General features: G+C 54.7%; 5 protein-coding genes across 7 annotated transcripts; 2 read left to right on the top strand and 3 right to left on the bottom strand.

Annotated features, from left to right (window-relative positions):
* Positions 1 to 630: 630 nt before the first annotated feature.
* On the bottom strand, positions 631 to 2644 carry LOC146759119 (uncharacterized). The gene is made up of 3 exons (XM_085510089.1): positions 1520 to 2644; positions 1189 to 1260; positions 631 to 1089 (listed from the first exon to the last, which is right to left on the bottom strand). The coding sequence occupies exons 1-3, from the start codon at positions 2541 to 2543 to the stop codon at positions 758 to 760; spliced, it is 1428 nt and encodes a 475-aa protein (XP_085366215.1). The 5' UTR covers positions 2544 to 2644; the 3' UTR covers positions 631 to 757.
* Positions 2528 to 7436, top strand: LOC146759117 (uncharacterized). Of its 2 annotated transcripts, none has more exons than XM_085510108.1 (8): positions 2528 to 4259; positions 5937 to 6008; positions 6107 to 6178; positions 6299 to 6370; positions 6460 to 6537; positions 6695 to 6796; positions 6911 to 7058; positions 7170 to 7436. In XM_085510108.1, the coding sequence occupies exons 3-8, from the start codon at positions 6175 to 6177 to the stop codon at positions 7324 to 7326; spliced, it is 561 nt and encodes a 186-aa protein (XP_085366234.1). In that variant the 5' UTR covers positions 2528 to 4259; positions 5937 to 6008; positions 6107 to 6174; the 3' UTR covers positions 7327 to 7436. The 2 variants fall into 2 exon arrangements, with proteins under 2 accessions (XP_085366234.1, XP_085366233.1); XM_085510107.1 differs by lacking the exon at positions 2528 to 4259 and adding an exon at positions 5493 to 5685.
* Positions 3469 to 5290, bottom strand: LOC146759118 (uncharacterized). Its single transcript, XM_085510796.1, has 4 exons — positions 4231 to 5290; positions 4070 to 4132; positions 3900 to 3971; positions 3469 to 3800 (listed from the first exon to the last, which is right to left on the bottom strand). The coding sequence occupies exons 1-4, from the start codon at positions 5288 to 5290 to the stop codon at positions 3469 to 3471; spliced, it is 1527 nt and encodes a 508-aa protein (XP_085366922.1).
* On the bottom strand, positions 7430 to 11085 carry LOC146759116 (uncharacterized). The gene is made up of 4 exons (XM_085510093.1): positions 10263 to 11085; positions 10102 to 10164; positions 9932 to 10003; positions 7430 to 9832 (listed from the first exon to the last, which is right to left on the bottom strand). Exons 1-4 carry the CDS (start codon positions 11083 to 11085, stop codon positions 9501 to 9503), a joined length of 1290 nt encoding a protein of 429 aa, XP_085366219.1. The 3' UTR covers positions 7430 to 9500.
* LOC107323587 (uncharacterized) lies at positions 10935 to 13260 on the top strand. 2 transcript variants are annotated; one of them, XM_085510103.1, is made up of 8 exons: positions 10935 to 11480; positions 11733 to 11804; positions 11903 to 11974; positions 12095 to 12166; positions 12256 to 12333; positions 12491 to 12604; positions 12725 to 12866; positions 12971 to 13260. In XM_085510103.1, exons 1-8 carry the CDS (start codon positions 11288 to 11290, stop codon positions 13182 to 13184), a joined length of 957 nt encoding a protein of 318 aa, XP_085366229.1. In that variant the 5' UTR covers positions 10935 to 11287; the 3' UTR covers positions 13185 to 13260. The 2 variants fall into 2 exon arrangements, with proteins under 2 accessions (XP_085366229.1, XP_085366228.1); XM_085510102.1 differs by having other exon boundaries at positions 10939 to 11480; positions 12719 to 12866.
* Positions 13261 to 18157: the final 4897 nt, after the last annotated feature.

Genomic DNA, 18157 nt, shown 5'->3' with positions numbered 1-18157 from the left:
CCCCTCTCCTCTGAGCTCACAATGTCCCTCTGTGACGTTACCCCTGGTGTCACATGCACTGCTCGGTTCCTGCCCCATCACCGGCATTTGCTTGGGGCAGATGTTGGGGGGCATTAATGAGGTTAAAACCTGGTACTGTCTGAACCCCCCCAGAACAAGTGCTGCCCAAAGCTCCCCAGTGCCCCCTGCTGCTCCCATTGCCTCCCAGTATCAGCATCAACCTCCATGTGCAAAATCAGTGCCCCCCAGCGCTGTCTGTGTCCATCTTTAACCTCCCAGTGCCCCAGGTCAGCACTCAGTGTGTGACCATCTCCTTCCCCAGGCACAAAACAAGGCGATGGGGGCGTTGGAAACAGCAGAATTGATGCAGGACATCAGTGAGGAGCTGCAGCTCTTGGCTCAATGCAACCACAACCAGCATCACCTGGTGGGTGTTGGGGTGTGGGGGGGCTTTGGTGCTGCAGGAAGGAGTGCAGGTGTAACAAAGTGAATACGAAGCATTTAATTTAATTTAATTAATTTAATTAAATGTAATTGAACAGAAAGTAACATAATTTAACATAACAGAATTAAACGTAAAATAACATAGTTTAAAACAAAATTTAACGTAATATAAACCAAAATAAAATATCATAAAATAACATAATAGAGTCCGAGGTGTTGTTGGTGGACAGCCCAGGTTTGGAGGTGTAGGGCTGGGGCTGATGTTGGAGCCCCTGGAGCGCTGCTGCTGCAGGAGCTGGCGAGGAGCCCAGGGCTACAGGGATCTTAACTGCTGTCTCTGGCCGTGTCTCCTGCGGTAGCACATGGGCTGTTTCCAGCTTCTCCAAACGCGGCGCTTTGGGTCTGGAGCATCCTGGCCCTGAGGCAGCTTCCTCTTTGTGGCCTGGATGCTGCCATTGCACAGGGCGGTCGGCGCAGGCAGCTCAGTTGGGCTGGGGACAGCTGCCGTACTCTGGCTGTCCAGCTCAGACAGCAGCTTGTCAAGAAACCCAATCACATCCGCGCCAGCAGCATCTTTGGTCCCTTCCGTTTGGATGTTAACGGGGTCCTGGTTCTGCTGGGGGACCTCCTGAAGACTCGCCACTTCTGAAAAGCCAAGAACATCCCCAGATGATGATCACAGCCTTCCCACAGCCACTCGGTGCAGACACCCCCCCCCAGCAGCTCTGAAGCCTCCAAACTCACCACTGTTGAGCCACGCGAGCAGATCATCCATGTCGGAGATGTCATCCGGGATCTCAGAGTTGGATGCTGCTGCTGGAAGAGCAAGAACATCCCCAGTGGGTCAACACCAGCCTTCCCACAGCCACTCAGTGCCAACACCCCCCTTCAAGCTCTACAGCCCCCAGACTCACAGCTGTTCATCGATGTCAGGAGATCCTTGATGTCCTCTGGCATGTCTGAGCTTGGTGTCGCTGCTGGAAAAGCAAGAACATCCCCATTGTGGCAATGCCAGCTTTCCCACAGCCACCCGGTGCGGACAGCCTGCAACCCACCCTGCAGCCCCCAAACTCACCACCAGATCCCGGTGCTGCGGTGCTGCAGGTGAGTGGAGCCGTGGTGGGTTTGGGGCTCACGTTGGTGGGTGCTGAGTTCCCCTGGTCCTTTGTTTGCACCACAGCATCTCCGAGGGGCTGACCTTCCTGTGCCCGGCGGGTGCGCAGGGAGCAGCGCACGGTGATGACCTGATGCTGCCGTGGTGGTTCTCTGCGGACCTTCTTCAGAGGGCGGCTGGGGGTCTGCATTGGGCAGCTGCCTGCAGACCGCGGGCGCTTCCCATGCAGCCTGGCCCCAGGCCGCAGCCCCATCGGCTGCTGGGGCTGCAGTGTCCCTGCCCGCTGGGGATGTTGCCGGTGTTGGGCAGGGGCATTTGGGGGAGGCATGCCCGGCTTCATCCCCCCAGGGAGGAGCAGCAGGAGGGGTAACTCCTGCCCATCAGCTGGGAGCTGACCCACAACCATGGGGACGTCCCCAGGTGGCAGCTGGACGTTTGGGGGCTGCCCCCCACGTGGCAGCTGGGCCACATTTGGGGGCTGCCCCCCACGTGGCAGCTGGGCCACATTAAAGAGCAGCCCCCCAGGTGGCAGCTGGACCACGTTAGTGGCCATCCCCGCTGGTGGCAGCTGGATGACAATCTGGGGCTGCCCCCCAGGTAGGAGCTGGACCACACTTTGGGGCTGCCCCCCAGGTACCAGCTGGATCACATTTGGGGGCATCCCCCCAGGTGGCAGCTGGACCACATTTGGGGGCATCCCCCCAGGTAGCAGCTGGACCACATTTGGGGGCATCCCCCCAGGTGGCAGCTGGACCACATTTGGGGGCAGCGCCTCAGGTGGAAGCTGCGCTCCCTGTCTCTGGACACTTCTTACCCATGGCTGGGCAGAGGCCTGAGGTCCCACAAAGGTGACAGTGGGGACAGAGACAAGGTGCAGTGGCACCTCCACTGCTCTGCTGTTGTTGGAATTCATCACAGCAATGTCCCGTGGAGTCAAAAAGGATCCAATTAAACCAGCGTCAAGTGTCGGAATCTCCGTCACCATCAACTGAGGAATTCTCTCTGTGGGGAAATGCCCAAATAGAGACTGGGGTGAGATCTGGGGCACTGGGATCACTTGGAGGGTCGCAGTGGAGGAGCAGGAGGAGCTGCTGCCTTACCTGCCGTGGCAGATCGAAAGTGGCAGCGGGGGTTCCGTCACCGCTGAGGCCAGCCCCTCTCCTCTGAGCTCACAATGTCCCTCTGTGACGTTACCCCTGGTGTCACATGCACTGCTCGGTTCCTGCCCCATCACCGGCATTTGCTTGGGGCAGATGTTGGGGGGCATTAATGAGGTTAAAACCTGGTACTGCCTGAACCCCCCCAGAACAAGTGCTGCCCAAAGCTCCCCAGTGCCCCCTGCTGCTCCCATTGCCTCCCAGTATCAGCATCAACCTCCATGTGCAAAATCAGTGCCCCCCAGCGCTGTCTGTGTCCATCTTTAACCTCCCAGTGCCCCAGGTCAGCACTCAGTGTGTGACCATCTCCTTCCCCAGGCACAAAACAAGGCGATGGGGGCGTTGGAAACAGCAGAATTGATGCAGGACATCAGTGAGGAGCTGCAGCTGTTGGCTCAATGCAACCACCACCAGCATCACCTGGTGGGTGTTGGGGTCTGGGGGGGCTTTGGTGCTGCAGGAAGGAGTGCAGGTGTAACAAAGTGAATACGAAGCATTTAATTTAATTTAATTAATTTATTTAAATGTAATTGAACAGAAAGTAACATAGTTTAACATAACAGAATTAAACGTAAAATAACATAGTTTAAAACAAAATTTAACGTAATATAAACCAAAATAAAATATCATAAAATAACATAATAGAGTCCGAGGTGTTGTTGGTGGACAGCCCAGGTTTGGAGGTGTAGGGCTGGGGCTGATGTTGGAGCCCCTGGAGCGCTGCTGCTGCAGGAGCCGGCGAGGAGCCCAGGGCTACAGGGATCTTAACTGCTGTCTCTGGCCGTGTCTCCTGCGGTAGCACATGGGCTGTTTCCAGCTTCTCCAAACGCGGCGCTTTGGGTCTGGAGCATCCTGGCCCTGAGGCAGCTTCCTCTTTGTGGCCTGGATGCTGCCATTGCACAGGGCTGTCGGCTCGTGCAGCTCAGTTGGGCTGGGGACAGCTGCCGTACTCTGGCTGTCCAGCTCAGACAGCAGCTTGTCAAGGAATGCCATCACATCCGCGCCAGCAGCATCTTTGGTCCCTTCCGTCTGGATGTTAACGGGGTCCTGGTTCTGCTGGGGGACCTCCTGAAGACTCGCCACTTCTGAAAAGCCAAGAACATCCCCAGATGATGATCACAGCCTTCCCACAGCCACTCGGTGCAGACACCCCCCCCCAGCAGCTCTGAAGCCTCCAAACTCACCTCTGTTGAGCCACGCGAGCAGATCATCCATGTCTGAGATGTCATCCGGGATCTCAGAGTTGGATGCTGCTGCTGGAAGAGCAAGAACATCCCCAGTGGGTCAACACCAGCCTTCCCACAGCCACTCAGTGCCAACACCCCCCTTCAAGCTCTACAGCCCCCAGACTCACAGCTGTTCATGGATGTCAGGAGATCCTTGATGTCCTCCGGGATGTCTGAGCTTGGTGTCGCTGCTGGAAAAGCAAGAACATCCCCATTGTGGCAATGCCAGCTTTCCCACAGCCACCCGGTGCGGACAGCCTGCAACCCACCCTGCAGCCCCCAAACTCACCACCAGATCCCGGTGCTGCGGTGCTGCAGGTGAGTGGAGCCGTGGTGGGTTTGGGGCTCACGTTGGTGGGTGCTGAGTTCCCCTGGTCCTTTGTTTGCACCACAGCATCTCCGAGGGGCTGACCTTCCTGTGCCCGGCGGGTGCGCAGGGAGCAGCGCACGGTGATGACCTGATGCTGCCGTGGTGGTTCTCTGCGGACCTTCTTCAGAGGGCGGCTGGGGGTCTGCATTGGGCAGCTGCCTGCAGACCGCGGGCGCTTCCCATGCAGCCTGGCCCCAGGCCGCAGCCCCATCGGCTGCTGGGGCTGCAGTGTCCCTGCCCGCTGGGGATGTTGCCGGTGTTGGGCAGGGGCATTTGGGGGAGGCATGCCCGGCTTCATCCCCCCAGGGAGGAGCAGCAGGAGGGGTAACTCCTGCCCCTCAGCTGGGAGCTGACCCACAACCATGGGGACGACCCCAGGTGGCAGCTGGACGTTTGGGGGCTGCCCCCCACGTGGCAGCTGGACCACATTTGGGGGCTGCCCCCCACGTGGCAGCTGGGCCACATTTGGGGGCTGCCCCCCACGTGGCAGCTGGGCCACATTTAAGAGCAGCCCCCCAGGTGGCAGCTGGACCACGTTAGTGGCCATCCCCGCTGGTGGCAGCTGGATGACAATCTGGGGCTGCCCCCCAGGTAGGAGCTGGACCACACTTTGGGGCTGCCCCCCAGGTACCAGCTGGATCACATTTGGGGGCATCCCCCCAGGTACCAGCTGGACCACATTTGGGGGCATCCCCCCAGGTGGCAGCTGGACCACATTTGGGGGCATCCCCCCAGGTGGCAGCTGGACTACATTTGGGGGCAGCGCCCCAGGAGGAAGCTGCGCTCCCTGTCTCTGGACAGCTCTTACCCATGGCTGGGCAGAGGCCTGAGGTCCCACAAAGGTGACAGTGGGGACAGAGACAAGGTGCAGTGGCACCTCCACTGCTCTGCTGTTGTTGGAATTCATCACAGCAGTGTCCGGTGCAGTCAAAAAGGATACAAATAAAGCAGCGTCAAGTGTCGGAATCTCCGTCACCATCAACTGAGGAATTCTCTCTGTGGGGAAATGCCCAAATAGAGACTGGGGTGAGATCTGGGGCACTGGGATCACTTGGAGGGTCGCAGTGGAGGAGCAGGAGGAGCTGCTGCCTTACCTGCCGTGGCAGATCGAAAGTGGCAGCGGGGGTTCCGTCACCGCTGAGGCCAGCCCCTCTCCTCTGAGCTCACAATGTCCCTCTGTGATGTTACCCCTGGTGTCACATGCACTGCTCGGTTCCTGCCCCATCACCGGCATTTGCTTTGGCTGTGATCGTGGTGGTGACAGCTTGAGATTAGTGTGGAGAGCCATGGCCTCTGCCCGTCTCATCATCATCCTCCTTTTGGCCACCATGTTTTGGAAAGTCATTGCTGCTCAATGGCAAGAACCAGGACCAGGTGGGTGAGCAAAGCTGAGCAGAATGGGGGGCAAGAAATCAGGCTGTGTCCCCGTGGCCATTGCATGGGGGACGTGCTGGGCAGGGGAAGAACCAGGCAGGTTTTTCGTCGTGCGCTGTAGCATCTCCTTCCTTTGTGCCCATCAAAGACCTGCAGTAAGAAGGGCCCGAGTGGGTAATGCTGCTCCATGTGGAACAAGACGGCATTGCACACGTTTAATGGAAATTTCTCTCGTCTGTTTCTTATTGTAGATAATTACCCGGGTTCATTTAACGCTGTTCCCTGGTCGGATGGTGCTCCTGTTCCTGAGGTGGAACCCAGAGGTGATTGCAAGCGCACAGCCTTGGGGGGCTCCCCCTCTTCTTTTCCTCTGTTCCCTTTCCGTTTTTGACACGAGCTGCTCTGTTCTGTTTGGTTACAGGTGTGAATGGAGGGGAATGGGATGCAGAATCTCAGCCACCTCTTGTAGCAGAACCGAGAGTGGATGGTATGGGTAAGTGAGAGCACAGAGCTGCATGTGCCCCGTCCCTGCACCATCCCCTGGCACCAGTTGTGCCGTTCCGCAGTGATATGGATTGCAGTGTATGATGGAAAGCTCTCATGGTTCTTGTAGAAGTGCCTCCAGAGAGGTCTGTGCCAAAGCCGAAGTTGGATGACGTGCTGGAGCCCCGCTGGTATCCCAGTGGTGAGTAGTCTGTCTGGATGGACTTCCCCAAAGAGCGCTCAGTTCAATGGCTGGTGTGTCTGAAACGTGCCCTGCTTCGTTCTGTGCAGGCCCTGTCAGACGGATGGGGAAACTGAGAAGGATTTCACCAAGGATGAGGACGATGACCAGACAAAATGAAGTGCCTGGTGGGTCTATTTCTGTCAGTTACCTGAACTGGGAAACTGACCTACATATACATACGCAAAATACTGATGCCTTTGGAGAAGTAATGCCTCCTGAGGATGTCCTCCTCCTGACAAGGGCAGATATTGACAGTCCCACTCTGCTGCCTTCTTTCTAAAGAGATCAATGGAGATTCCGTAGATGAGCCTGTGATTCAGCACGGCAGCAGCCGCACGCAGCCCATCTACAGCTTCCCTGATGACACGGAGGAAATGAGAGCAGGTGAAGGCCGTGCAGAGCTCTGTGGCTGACGGTCGGAGCTTCTGTCGTTGCAGAGCTCTGCTGAGATCGCCTGCTGGGCACGAGGTGCAGCACTGACCACAGTTGTTCTTTCAGGTACATCTGATAAAGGAGCCACCAATGGGGTCTTCGTGAATGATGTCCCAATGTACTGTCTGAAAGGCGCCATTGGTGTTTTTGTTCCCGTGATCCTGGCCATAATCGGCTGCTACATTTACATCCGGCGGCGGAGGCTGAGACACCAGTGAGTAGCTCTCCCACCCCCATCCCAACACGCTCTTTATTCCAGCGCTGCTCTGGGAGGAAGAAGATCGGGGGATTCTTCCATTGCCCTCAGCAGCTCCCATCTCTACAGGCAACTCATGGAATCAGCCAGAGCCCGCAGTGCTGCCCGTGGTCGATCATATGATGACGAATGGGACAAGTGGCCTCAAACATCTGGATATCCCACCCAGATGTCACCCTCCCGGCCGCCACCCCCACCCCCACCTCGATCCTACAGGGGATTTTAGCGGCCTTTCCTCCCTGCAGTCTGTAACATCACCCTCCTGGGACAACAGCTTCTGCCATCAGCTGTGACTGTCAGGGTTTCTATTTATCAAATAAATCAATTAAAACATCATTACTGTGCTGTTTGTGTCACTTTTGGGTGAGTGCTCCAAGAGTCGCCTGTTAAGAGAGGATGATGCCTGGCTGTATCTGTGCAGGGTGTGAAATGCCCATAGGAAATGGCTTCTGCTCTGGAGGGAAAGGAGCTCTTCATGGGGGGAGATGATGGGACAAAGGGGGATGGGTGCAATGGAAAGGAGGGGAGGTTCTTCAGAGGGCACGGAGACGGTTCATTTCGTTCCTCCCCTGGATGGGATGAGATCCCTCCCCCGGGTGACCGTGCTCCCCGTCCATTGGCCGCTCCCAACTGCTCCGCACCCCCCGAACCGGAGCCGTCCCGTTGTGAGGAGTGAGAGCCCCGCACGGAGCGGAACAACCGGCGACATGAGGGCGGCGCCTCAGGGGATGGCGCGAGTCGCCCCGTCTTGTCCGGAGCCGTTGGGCCGTTGCGGGTGCAGCTGTGGGGGCCGCCGCCATTTTGTGTCCGGACTCAGTGCACAAAGGCGGAGCCGCTGCCCCTCCCGCGGCCCCCGACGGCTCCGAATCGAGACCCACAGCCCCTCTTGAAGCGTCTCCATCTGTTTCTCCTCCCCAGCCGCTTTAAGCGCCCCCGGGCTCAAACCCGACGTTGTTAATTCCCCCGCCTTGTGCATGGCTCTGTGGGATCGGGCAGCAGTGAGAGTCCCACCGCGCCGAGTGGAGCAGATCGATGGGGGAGGCTAAAAGCTGCTCCTTCTCCAAGCAGGAGAGAACGGCAGCAATGTCCTTCTTAGAACCTTCCAACCCACCGATGCCTTTGGAGAAGTAATGCCTCCTGAGGATGTCCTCCTCCTGACAAGGGCAGATATTGACAGTCCCATTCTGCTGCTATCCCAATGGTGGATAGTTTGTCTAGAAGGACTTGCCCAAAGAGCGCTCAGTTCAATGGCTGGTGTGTCTGAAACGTGCCCTGCTTCGTTCTGTGCAGGCCCTGTCAGACGGATGGGGAAGCTGGCAAGATTTTCACCAAGGATGAGGATGATGATGAGACAAAATGCCTGGTGGGTCTATTTCTGTCAGTTACCTGAATTGAGAAACTGACCTACATGCATGGAAAATGCCAATGCTTTTGGAGAAGTAATGCCTCCTGAGGATGTCCTCCTCCTGACAAGGACAGTCCCTTTTTTTATTTACAGGCCCACTCTGCTGCCTTCTTTCTCAAGAGATAATGGAGATTCCGTAGACGAGCCTGTATTTCAGCACGGCAGCAGCCGCACGCAGCCCATCTACACCTTCCATGAGGGCATGGAGGACATGAGAGCAGCTGGCGCTGCAGGTGAACCACAGTTTGGGGCTGCCCCCCAGCTGGCAGCTGCGCTCCCTGTCTCTGCTCACCTCGTACCCATGGCTGGGCAGAGGCCTGAGGTCCCACGAAGATGACAGTGGGGAGAGGGACGGGTTGCAGTGGCACCGCCACTGCTCTGCTGATGTTGGACTTCGCCACTGGGCTCAACTGCCAGGACGTCCCATCCGGATACCGACCCCCACCACCCGAGTCCCCCCAGCCCCATCTACCCACCAGAAAGACCCCGCCGACCACCACCTCCACCACCACCCCCAACTCCATCCTATAGGGGATGGTTACGGCCTTCCCTCCCTGAAGTCAGTGACTGCGTCACGCTCCTGGGACAACAGCTTCTGCAATCAGCTGTGACTGTCAGGGTTTCTATTGCAGTTATCAAAGAAATAAATTAAAACATCATTTCCTTACATGTGCCCCATCCCTGCACAATCCCCTGGCACCAGTTGCACCGTTCCGCAGTGACACAGATTGCAGTGTATGATGGAAAGCTCACATGGTACGAAGCATTTAATAGTTTAAATTAATTTAATGTAATTAAACAGAAAGTAACAGAATTTAACATAAAAGAATTTAACATAAAATAATATAAACCAAAATAAAATATCATAAAATAACATAATATAATAGAGTCCAAGGTGTTGTTGGTGGACAGCCCAGGTTTGGAGGTGTAGGGCTGGGGCTGATGTTGGAGCCCCTGGAGCGCTGCTGCTGCAGGAGCTGGCGAGGAGCCCAGGGCTACAGGGATCTTAACTGCTGTCTCTGGCCGTGTCTCCTGCGGTAGCACATGGGCTGTTTCCAGCTTCTCCAAACGCGGCGCTTTGGGTCTGGAGCATCCTGGCCCTGAGGCAGCTTCCTCTTTGTGGCCTGGATGCTGCCATTGCACAGGGCTGTCGGCTCGTGCAGCTCAGTTGGGCTGGGGACAGCTGCCGTACTCTGGCTGTCCAGCTCAGACAGCAGCTTGTCAAGGAATCCAATCACATCCGCGCCAGCAGCATCTTTGGTCCCTTCCGTTTGGATGTTAACGGGGTCCTGGTTCTGCTGGGGGACCTCCTGAAGACTCGCCACTTCTGAAAAGCCAAGAACATCCCCAGATGATGATCACAGCCTTCCCACAGCCACTCGGTGCAGACACCCCCCCCCAGCAGCTCTGAAGCCTCCAAACTCACCACTGTTGAGCCACGCGAGCAGATCATCCATGTCTGAGATGTCATCCGGGATCTCAGAGTTGGATGCTGCTGCTGGAAAAGCAAGAACATCCCCAGTGGGTCAATGCCAGCCTTCCCACAGCCACTCAGTGCCAACACCCCCCTTCAAGCTCTACAGCCCCCAGACTCACAGCTGTCCATGGATGTCAGGAGATCCTTGATGTCCTCCGGGATGTCTGAGCTTGGTGTCGCTGCTGGAAAAGCAAGAACATCCCCATTGTGGCAATGCCAGCTTTCCCACAGCCACCCGGTGCGGACAGCCTGCAACCCACCCTGCAGCCCCCAAACTTACCACCAGATCCCGGTGCTGCAGTGCTGCAGGTGAGTGGAGCCGTGGTGGGTTTGGGGCTCACGGTGGGTGCTGAGTTCCCCTGGTCCTTTGTTTGCACCACAGCATCTCCGAGGGGCTGACCTTCCTGTGCCCGGCGGGTGCGCAGGGAGCAGCGCACGGTGATGACCTGATGCTGCCGTGGTGGTTCTTTGCGGACCTTCTTCAGAGGGCGGCTGGGGGTCTGCATTGGGCAGCTGCCTGCAGACCGCGGGCGCTTCCCATGCAGCCCCCCACGTGGCAGCTGGGCCACATTTGGGGGCTGCCCCCCACGTGGCAGCTGGGCCACATTTGGGGGTAGCCCCCCAGGTGACAGCTGGACCACACTTTGGGGCTGCCCCCCACATGGCAGCTGGACCACATTTGGGGGCTGCCCCCCACGTGGCAGCTGGGCCACATTTAAGAGCAGCCCCCCAGGTGGCAGCTGGACCATGTTAGTGGCCATCCCCGCAGGTGGCAGCTGGATGACAGTCTGGGGCTGCCCCCCAGGTAGGAGCTGGACCACACTTTGGGGCTGCCCCCCAGGTACCAGCTGGACCACATTTAGGGGCATCCCCCCAGGTGGCAGCTGGACCACATTTGGGGGCATCGCCCCAGCTGGAAGCTGCACTCCCTGTCTCTGGACACTTCTTACCCATGGCTGGGCAGAGGCCTGAGGTCCCACAATGGTGACAGTGGGGACAGAGACAAGGTGCAGTGGCATGTTGGACTGCATCACAGCAATGTCCAGTAGAGTCAAAGAGGATCCAAGTAAAGCAGCGTCAAGTGTCGGAATCTCCGTCACCATCAACTGAGGAATTCTCTCTGTGGGGAAATGCCCAAATAGAGACTGGGGTGAGATCTGGGGCACTGGGATCACTTGGAGGGTCGCAGTGGAGGAGCAGGAGGAGCTGCTGCCTTACCTGCCGTGGCAGATCGAAAGTGGCAGCGGGGGTTCCGTCACCGCTGAGGCCAGCCCCTCTCCTCTGAGCTCACAATGTCCCTCTGTGATGTTACCCCTGGTGTCACATGCACTGCTCGGTTCCTGCCCCATCACCGGCATTTGCTTTGGCTGTGATCGTGGTGGTGACAGCTTGAGATTAGTGTGGAGAGCCATGGCCTCTGCCCGTCTCATCATCATCCTCCTTTTGGCCACAATGTTTTGGAAAGTCATTGCTGCTCAATGGCAAGAACCAGGACCAGGTGGGTGAGCAAAGCTGAGCAGAATGGGGGGCAAGAAATCAGGCTGTGTCCCCGTGGCCATTGCATGGGGGACGTGCTGGGCAGGGGAAGAGCCAGGCAGGTTTTTCCTTGTGCGCTGTAGCATCTCCTTCCTTTGTGCCCATCAAAGACCTGCAGTAAGAAGGGCCTGAATGGCCAAATGCTGCTCCATGTGGAACAAGACGGCATTGCACATGTTTAATGGAAATTTCTCTCGTCTGTTTCTTATTGTAGATAATTACCCGGGTTCATTTAACGCTGTTCCCTGGTCGGATGGTGCTCCTGTTCCTGAGGTGGAACCCAGAGGTGATTGCAAGCGCACAGCCTTGGGGGGCTCCCCCTCTTCTTTTCCTCTGTTCCCTTTCCGTGTTTGACACGAGCTGCTCTGTTCTGTTTGGTTACAGGTGTGAGTGGAGGGGAATGGGATGCAGAATCTCAGCCACCTCTTGTAGCAAAACCGAGAGTGGATGGTATGGGTAAGTGAGAGCACAGAGCTGCATGTGCCCCGTCCCTGCACCATCCCCTAGCACCAGTTGTGCCGTTCCGCAGTGATATGGATTGCAGTGTATGATGGAAAGCTCTCATGGTTCTTGTAGAAGTGCCTCCAGAGAGGTCTGTGCCAAAGCCAAAGTTGGATGACGTGCTGGAGCCCCGCTGGTATCCCAGTGGTGAGTAGTCTGTCTGGATGGACTTCCCCAAAGAGCGCTCAGTTCAATGGCTGGTGTGTCTGAAACGTGCCCTGCTTCGTTCTGTGCAGGCCCTGTCAGACGGATTGGGAAACTGAGAAGGATTTCACCAAGGATGAGGACGATGACCAGACCAAATGAAGTGCCTGGTGGGTCTATTTCTGTCAGTTACCTGAACTGGGAAACTGACCTACATATACATACGCAAAATACTGATGCCTTTGGAGAAGTAATGCCTCCTGAGGATGTCCTCCTCCTGACAAGGGCAGATATTGACAGTCCCACTCTGCTGCCTTCTTTCTAAAGAGATCAATGGAGATTCCGTAGATGAGCCTGTGATTCAGCAGGGCAGCAGCCGCACGCAGCCCATCTACAGCTTCCCTGATGACACAGAGGACATGAGAGCAGCTGGCGCTGCAGGTGAAGGCCGTGCAGAGCTCTGTGGCTGACGGTCGGAGCTTCTGTTGTTGCAGAGCTCTGCTGAGATCGCCTGCTGGGCACGAGGTGCAGAACTGACCAGAGTTGTTCCTTCAGTTACAGCTGATAAAGAAGCCAACAATGGGATCCTTTTGAAAGATGCCCCCATGTATTGCTTGAAGGGCGCCATTGCTGTATTTGTTCCCGTGATCCTGGCCATAATCGGCTGTTTCATTTATATCCGATGGCGGAGGCAGAGACACCAGTGAGTAGCTCCCCCTTCCCAGCACGCTCTTTATTCCACTTCTGCTCCAGGCGGAAGGAGAGCGGGGCATTTAGCCGTGCCCTCAGCAGCTCCCATCTCTACAGGCAACTCACGGAAATGGCGAAAGCCCGCATTGCTGCCCGTGGTGGATCACCATATGCAGACAGACGGAGTCAGCACCACCGGGCTGAACTGCCAGGACGTCCCGCCCGGATGCCGCCCCCCCCGCGTTCCCCCAGCCCCATCTACCCACCAGAAAGACCCCGCCGGCCGCCACCCCCACCACCACCCCCACCTCGATCCTACAGGGGATTTTAGCGGCCTTTCCTCCCTGCAGTCTGTAACATCACCCTCCTGGGACAACAGCTTCTGCCATCAGCTGTGACTGCCAGGGTTTCTATTGCAATTATCTAACATCAAATTATCAAATAAATCAATTAAAACATCATTACTGTGCTGTCTGTGTCACTTTTGGGTGAGTCCTCCAAGAGTCGCCTGTTGAGAGAGGAGGAGGCCTGGCTGTATCTGTGCAGGGTGTGAAATGCCCATAGGAAATGGCTTCTGCTCTGGAGGGAAAGGAGCTCTTCATGGGGGGAGATGATGGGACAAATGGGACCGGTGCTCTTTAACATCTTTATTAATGACATCGATGAGGGAATGGAGTGCACCCTCAGCAAGTTTGCTGACGACACCAAGCTGAGTGGTGCTGTCGATACGGTGGAGGGAACGGATGCCATTCAGAGGGACCTTGACAGGCTGGAAAGCTGGGCTCGGGTGAACCTAATGAGATTCAACACGGCAAAGTGCAAGGTTTTGCACTTGGGCCGGAAGAACCTCAGGTACCTGTACAGGCTGGGAGGAGCTGTCCTTGAGAGCAGCTCGGCTGAGAAGGACCTGGGGGTCCTGATGGATGAGAGACTCAACCTCTCCTTTTATCCCCTCTGGACCATCTCTAACAGCCCCACACCTTTGCTGTGATGCAGCACTGCAGGCGGGGCCCGCAACAGCAGAACAGATGGGGACGATCCTCTTCCTTATCCCTGCTGATGGAGCCCAGCATCCCATTGATTTTCCATGCTGGAAGTGCACTCTGATGGCTCACATTTAGCTTTTCATCAGCCAACCCTCTCTAGAGCCCTCCTAGCAGCTTCCATACAGTTTGGACCAGCCCTGCAGCCAGCTTTCCCAGCCACCCTGCCTCTAACCCATCTGCAACTGCATCATTTGGATGCCCGAGCAATTCCCGACAGACTTCCAGCCTCAACCACTGGATGGTGCAAGAGGAAAAGATGTGCTCGGAGTCCAACCGCCGTCCTCAGAATGAGATGATGGGGAAGAACAGTGTGTGCTGCTGAACCAGCCCTTGGCAGAGATCTCCTGCTCCCCACAGAGGAGCTGAGGAATGGCCTTGCTATCAGCACTGAACTTCAACCACCCCCAAAAATGGCCATAGAATCAACTTCTAGAGATTGGCATCTATTTGTCAACACAGCTCTAATATCCCGGAGGTCCAGGGCACTTGTGCAAGTAATTCAGAGGAACTCAGGGGGAGGGAGGAAAAAGCCTATAGGGCTTCTTTCTTGTTTCCAAATGACTCAGGGTCAAAAGCAAAGAGGTCTGACCCTCTTCTTCATTGGCTCCAGCAGGGCCAGACTAAACTGGGGAGGCTATAAAAGACAGAGCTTCTGTTAGTGGCCTCTGTAAACAAATCAGTACACCCAGCTTTGCATCCCAAATAAAGAAGGCACAGGGAACCATGAGGGTTTTTGATGTCCAGATGAATTATTCCTGCAGTTGCAATAGCGATGTGTGAAGCATTTGATTATCCCCTGCCACCAGCAGTGCAGGCGAGGACAGAAATATTCATGTTCTGTATTTAACTGGAAATTAAGAGAATGCATCATCTGGTGACAGGAACTTCTACAAGTGGCTGCTTCAATCAGCTCCCAATCCACAGCATCACTGGGGGGATATTGGGAAACTTGATTTACAACTCAGACCTGCTGGTGGATGTTTGCTGTCGCTGATGGAGATGTGCAGGGATTCAGAGCACTGTGGGCTCTTACAAGGGCTGCTAAAGTAGCTGGGAAGAGCAACTCAAAAAGGAAGGGAAGACGCTTCTCCACCTGTCTGCCTGCACTGTGCCAGGGCTGCAGGGAGCTTTGGGGTGATGCTGAGCTCAGGGGATGTCTATGAGATGCAGGCAAGCACTGGAGAAGAGGGGAAAGCTGAGACCAGAAGGAAGGGGAGCACTCCTGTGTGAGTGCTGCAGCTGCCGTGATGGATTTAAAACCCCCTTGGTTGTGTCCTGCTGAGCTGCTCGGCAAGTTCCAGGGTGAGATGTGCCGTCTGCTCCAGACCCACAACACAGGTAGCGTAGCAACAGGGATCTTCCCCAGCTGCAAGGTTAAAAATAGAGCCATGGAATATTGAGCTTGCAGCCTTCTGGGGCTCTCGAGGCTACTGCTGGCTGCAGGCATCTGACTTAGGCTCAGCTGTGGGCACTTGCCTGTGACAAAGGGTTTGTTGGAGGCTGGGTTATTGCATGGGTCTGCAGCCTTTCTGTGCACACACAGTCACCTTGTGTCTGCGGACTCTGCTGCAGTGCCTGAGGTTGATGTTGCACAAGCAGGATCTCCACTTGTTGCACCTCTCTACAGATGACCCACAAACTGAAGATTATCTGCTAATTTCCATATGCTTCCACAGACACTGTGGGAACCCTTATTATCTTGCTGGTACTATTTTTATTTAAACAAATGCAGCTCTTCTCAGTAATAAAAAGTGATTTGATACCTGCTCAGCTGCTGCCATTGACCAGGAAGGAAGGCACTCGGTTTTGATTTTCATGGCAGATCCTTTTTGGAGACAGACATCCTATGCTCAGCCTCTCATTTGTTTCTCCCTAACAGACTAAGTTCTGTTTTTAGCTCTGTTTGTTATTGTTGCAGAGCTACTTCTGTCTGGCCTTGCTCATACCTAGGGGCACAAGGAAGAGATTTAGACCTCAGAAGAGGCAAATGGTTTGATTTTTCTGGCTCATTAGGAGGGCCTGCTTTATGTCTGGGAGGGCTGTGGCACAGATTACACTAACACAACTTGGATTTGTTGGCCTTTTTTTTCTCTCCTTTTGGCTCTCTGTTAATGAATGTAATTATGAGCAGGGAGGTTAGTGGGCAAGGGGCCTGACGGTGGTGTCAGGGCTAAGGATGGTTCACATCTCCCTTTGCAGTCTCCTGGCTCATTTGCTGTAAACACCAATGATTGGAACTTTTGTTTGCTCAGAAACCTCTCATGTTTCATCCCCGGTTGGAGTATTTGTACTACGAAATCCAGGATTTTGCAGCAGCTGTAAAATGAAATAACTCTTCACATGCAGAGATTTATAAACCACCTGTAGCAGGGCTGCAGAGCAGGCTGTGCTTCCAGCTTCCAGTCCTCAAGGTCCTGACAAGATTGTAGGTTTGGAAGCATTTGAGGGATGCTCTGTGCTGTTAATCCTCTGAGGCCATTGCAGCCAGCAGCAGCCACGCTGGCACAGCACGGTGCTGGTGGCTGGCTGTGCTCACACATCTTGTGCTGTTCTTTGTGACTTTCCCTTACAAATGAAGGGAGATAAATATGCAGGAGCTCCCAGGAGCTGCAGCAGCAGTCATTTCTGAGCACAGGAACTCACTGCGGAGATGGTTGAGCCCACAGCACTAACTCCATCTAAGAGGGACTGAGTGTGGCTGGAGAGTTATTGCTGTGCTCCAGTTCAGTCGTGGGTATGAGTCTCAGCCTTCTACATCTGTGTGATCTTATCTTGGTGAAAGGCAGCAGGATTGGTGTTGGTGGGGCTGAAATCACATGCAGTCTTTGTTCTCTTCTAAAGGCTGTGAGTTACCAGAAGGAGACCCACTGCTCTCTGGGGTGAGGATTCCTAAATTCCTCCGTTTCAGTGCAGATTTGCAGCCATTTGACGATGCTTTTGTGCCATCAACAGCTTGTCATAATCAACTACACATCCCTCAGTACTGGTATTATCTGCTGTTGTCATCATGGCTGCATGCCTCTACAGGAGGAAGAGTGGTTCAGAACAACACTTCTTTTCTTTCTCCTGTCACTATAGGAGAGGATCAGCATGGACCATCCCTGTGGGTGCACTGGTTGTAGCATGAGCCACGGGAAGCTGTTCCCAATAGGGATATCTGTCCTGGATGAGGCCTTGAGCAACCTGCTGTCACACAGTGAGACCAGCAGTCACACCAGGACATACCAGACCCCACTGTGACACTTTTCTGCCCATCAAATTGCTCAAATTAATCACATTTGACTTTTAATCAAACCCATTAGAACCATCACCACGCTCAAGCATCCTATTTAGCAGTAATTGCTCTCTCCCACTCCCTTCCTTTCTTTAGTTGCTTCTCAGGTGTCTGGGTCTTGCTGATGCAGAGCCCTCTTGATGTATTTACTTGGCTGCACCAGGAATGTGGGAACTGCTCTTAATCCTCATTTCACACTTGAAATTGGATTGGGTTGATTTTTGAATGGCCACAGCAGGTTCTCAGATCTTTCATTAGCTAATGCTTGATTCATTTAGTTCGGTGAGATTCATTTAGTTCAGTGATAAAACGTAATCGCTGGTCTAAACAAGCTGGTCAGGCTGAAGTGGTGTCTGTAATTCACCAGGTAGCCCCATTTATGAGAGGGAAACCAAAACCCACCGTGATCTGTGCAGAAATTGAAGTGGGGTGGTCATGAGGTCAGATGAGAAATAGGAAGAACCCTCTGTCCTCCGTACACTTCACACTTAAGCTGCTTCTCATTCTTTGGCATCATTAATGATCATTAACACCATTTGGTGCTATGGAAACCCCAGTTTACACACTGGTGCACAGCAGCAAGTGATTGACTGTCCCTCATTTTCATTTTCTGAGGATATTTTTGACTCGTGCATTAAGCAAACATTTATGCCAAGCACTGTGGAATCCAGAAACGTTAATCAAGTTGAACTTATGTCTTTGCCATAGTAAATAATCAGACTGATGGTGTCACTGATGTCTGCATTACCTGCCAGGATGGCTGCTATAAAAAGACAAGTGTACAGGTGCAAACAAGCTGCTGCTCTGGACAGCTGTTCTGTTGTGCTCATGCTACGTCCTGCTTTCACTGCTGTACTTCAGCCTGACCTTTTGTCTCTGCTGCACACCTGGGCTTTGCTCTGATAATGAGACCAGAGGGTTTTGCAGGTACAGCATCAACTGTGCCAATGCGTGCTGATTGCTGTGCCTGAGGGTGATGGCATC

This window comes from Coturnix japonica, chromosome 10 (assembly GCF_054131305.1).
Source record: "Coturnix japonica strain WE chromosome 10, WE-NBRP24, whole genome shotgun sequence".
Classification (NCBI taxonomy): Eukaryota; Metazoa; Chordata; class Aves; order Galliformes; family Phasianidae; genus Coturnix; species Coturnix japonica.
Note: the sequence above shows the minus strand (reverse complement) of the source record. Positions and strands in the feature narration are given on the sequence as shown.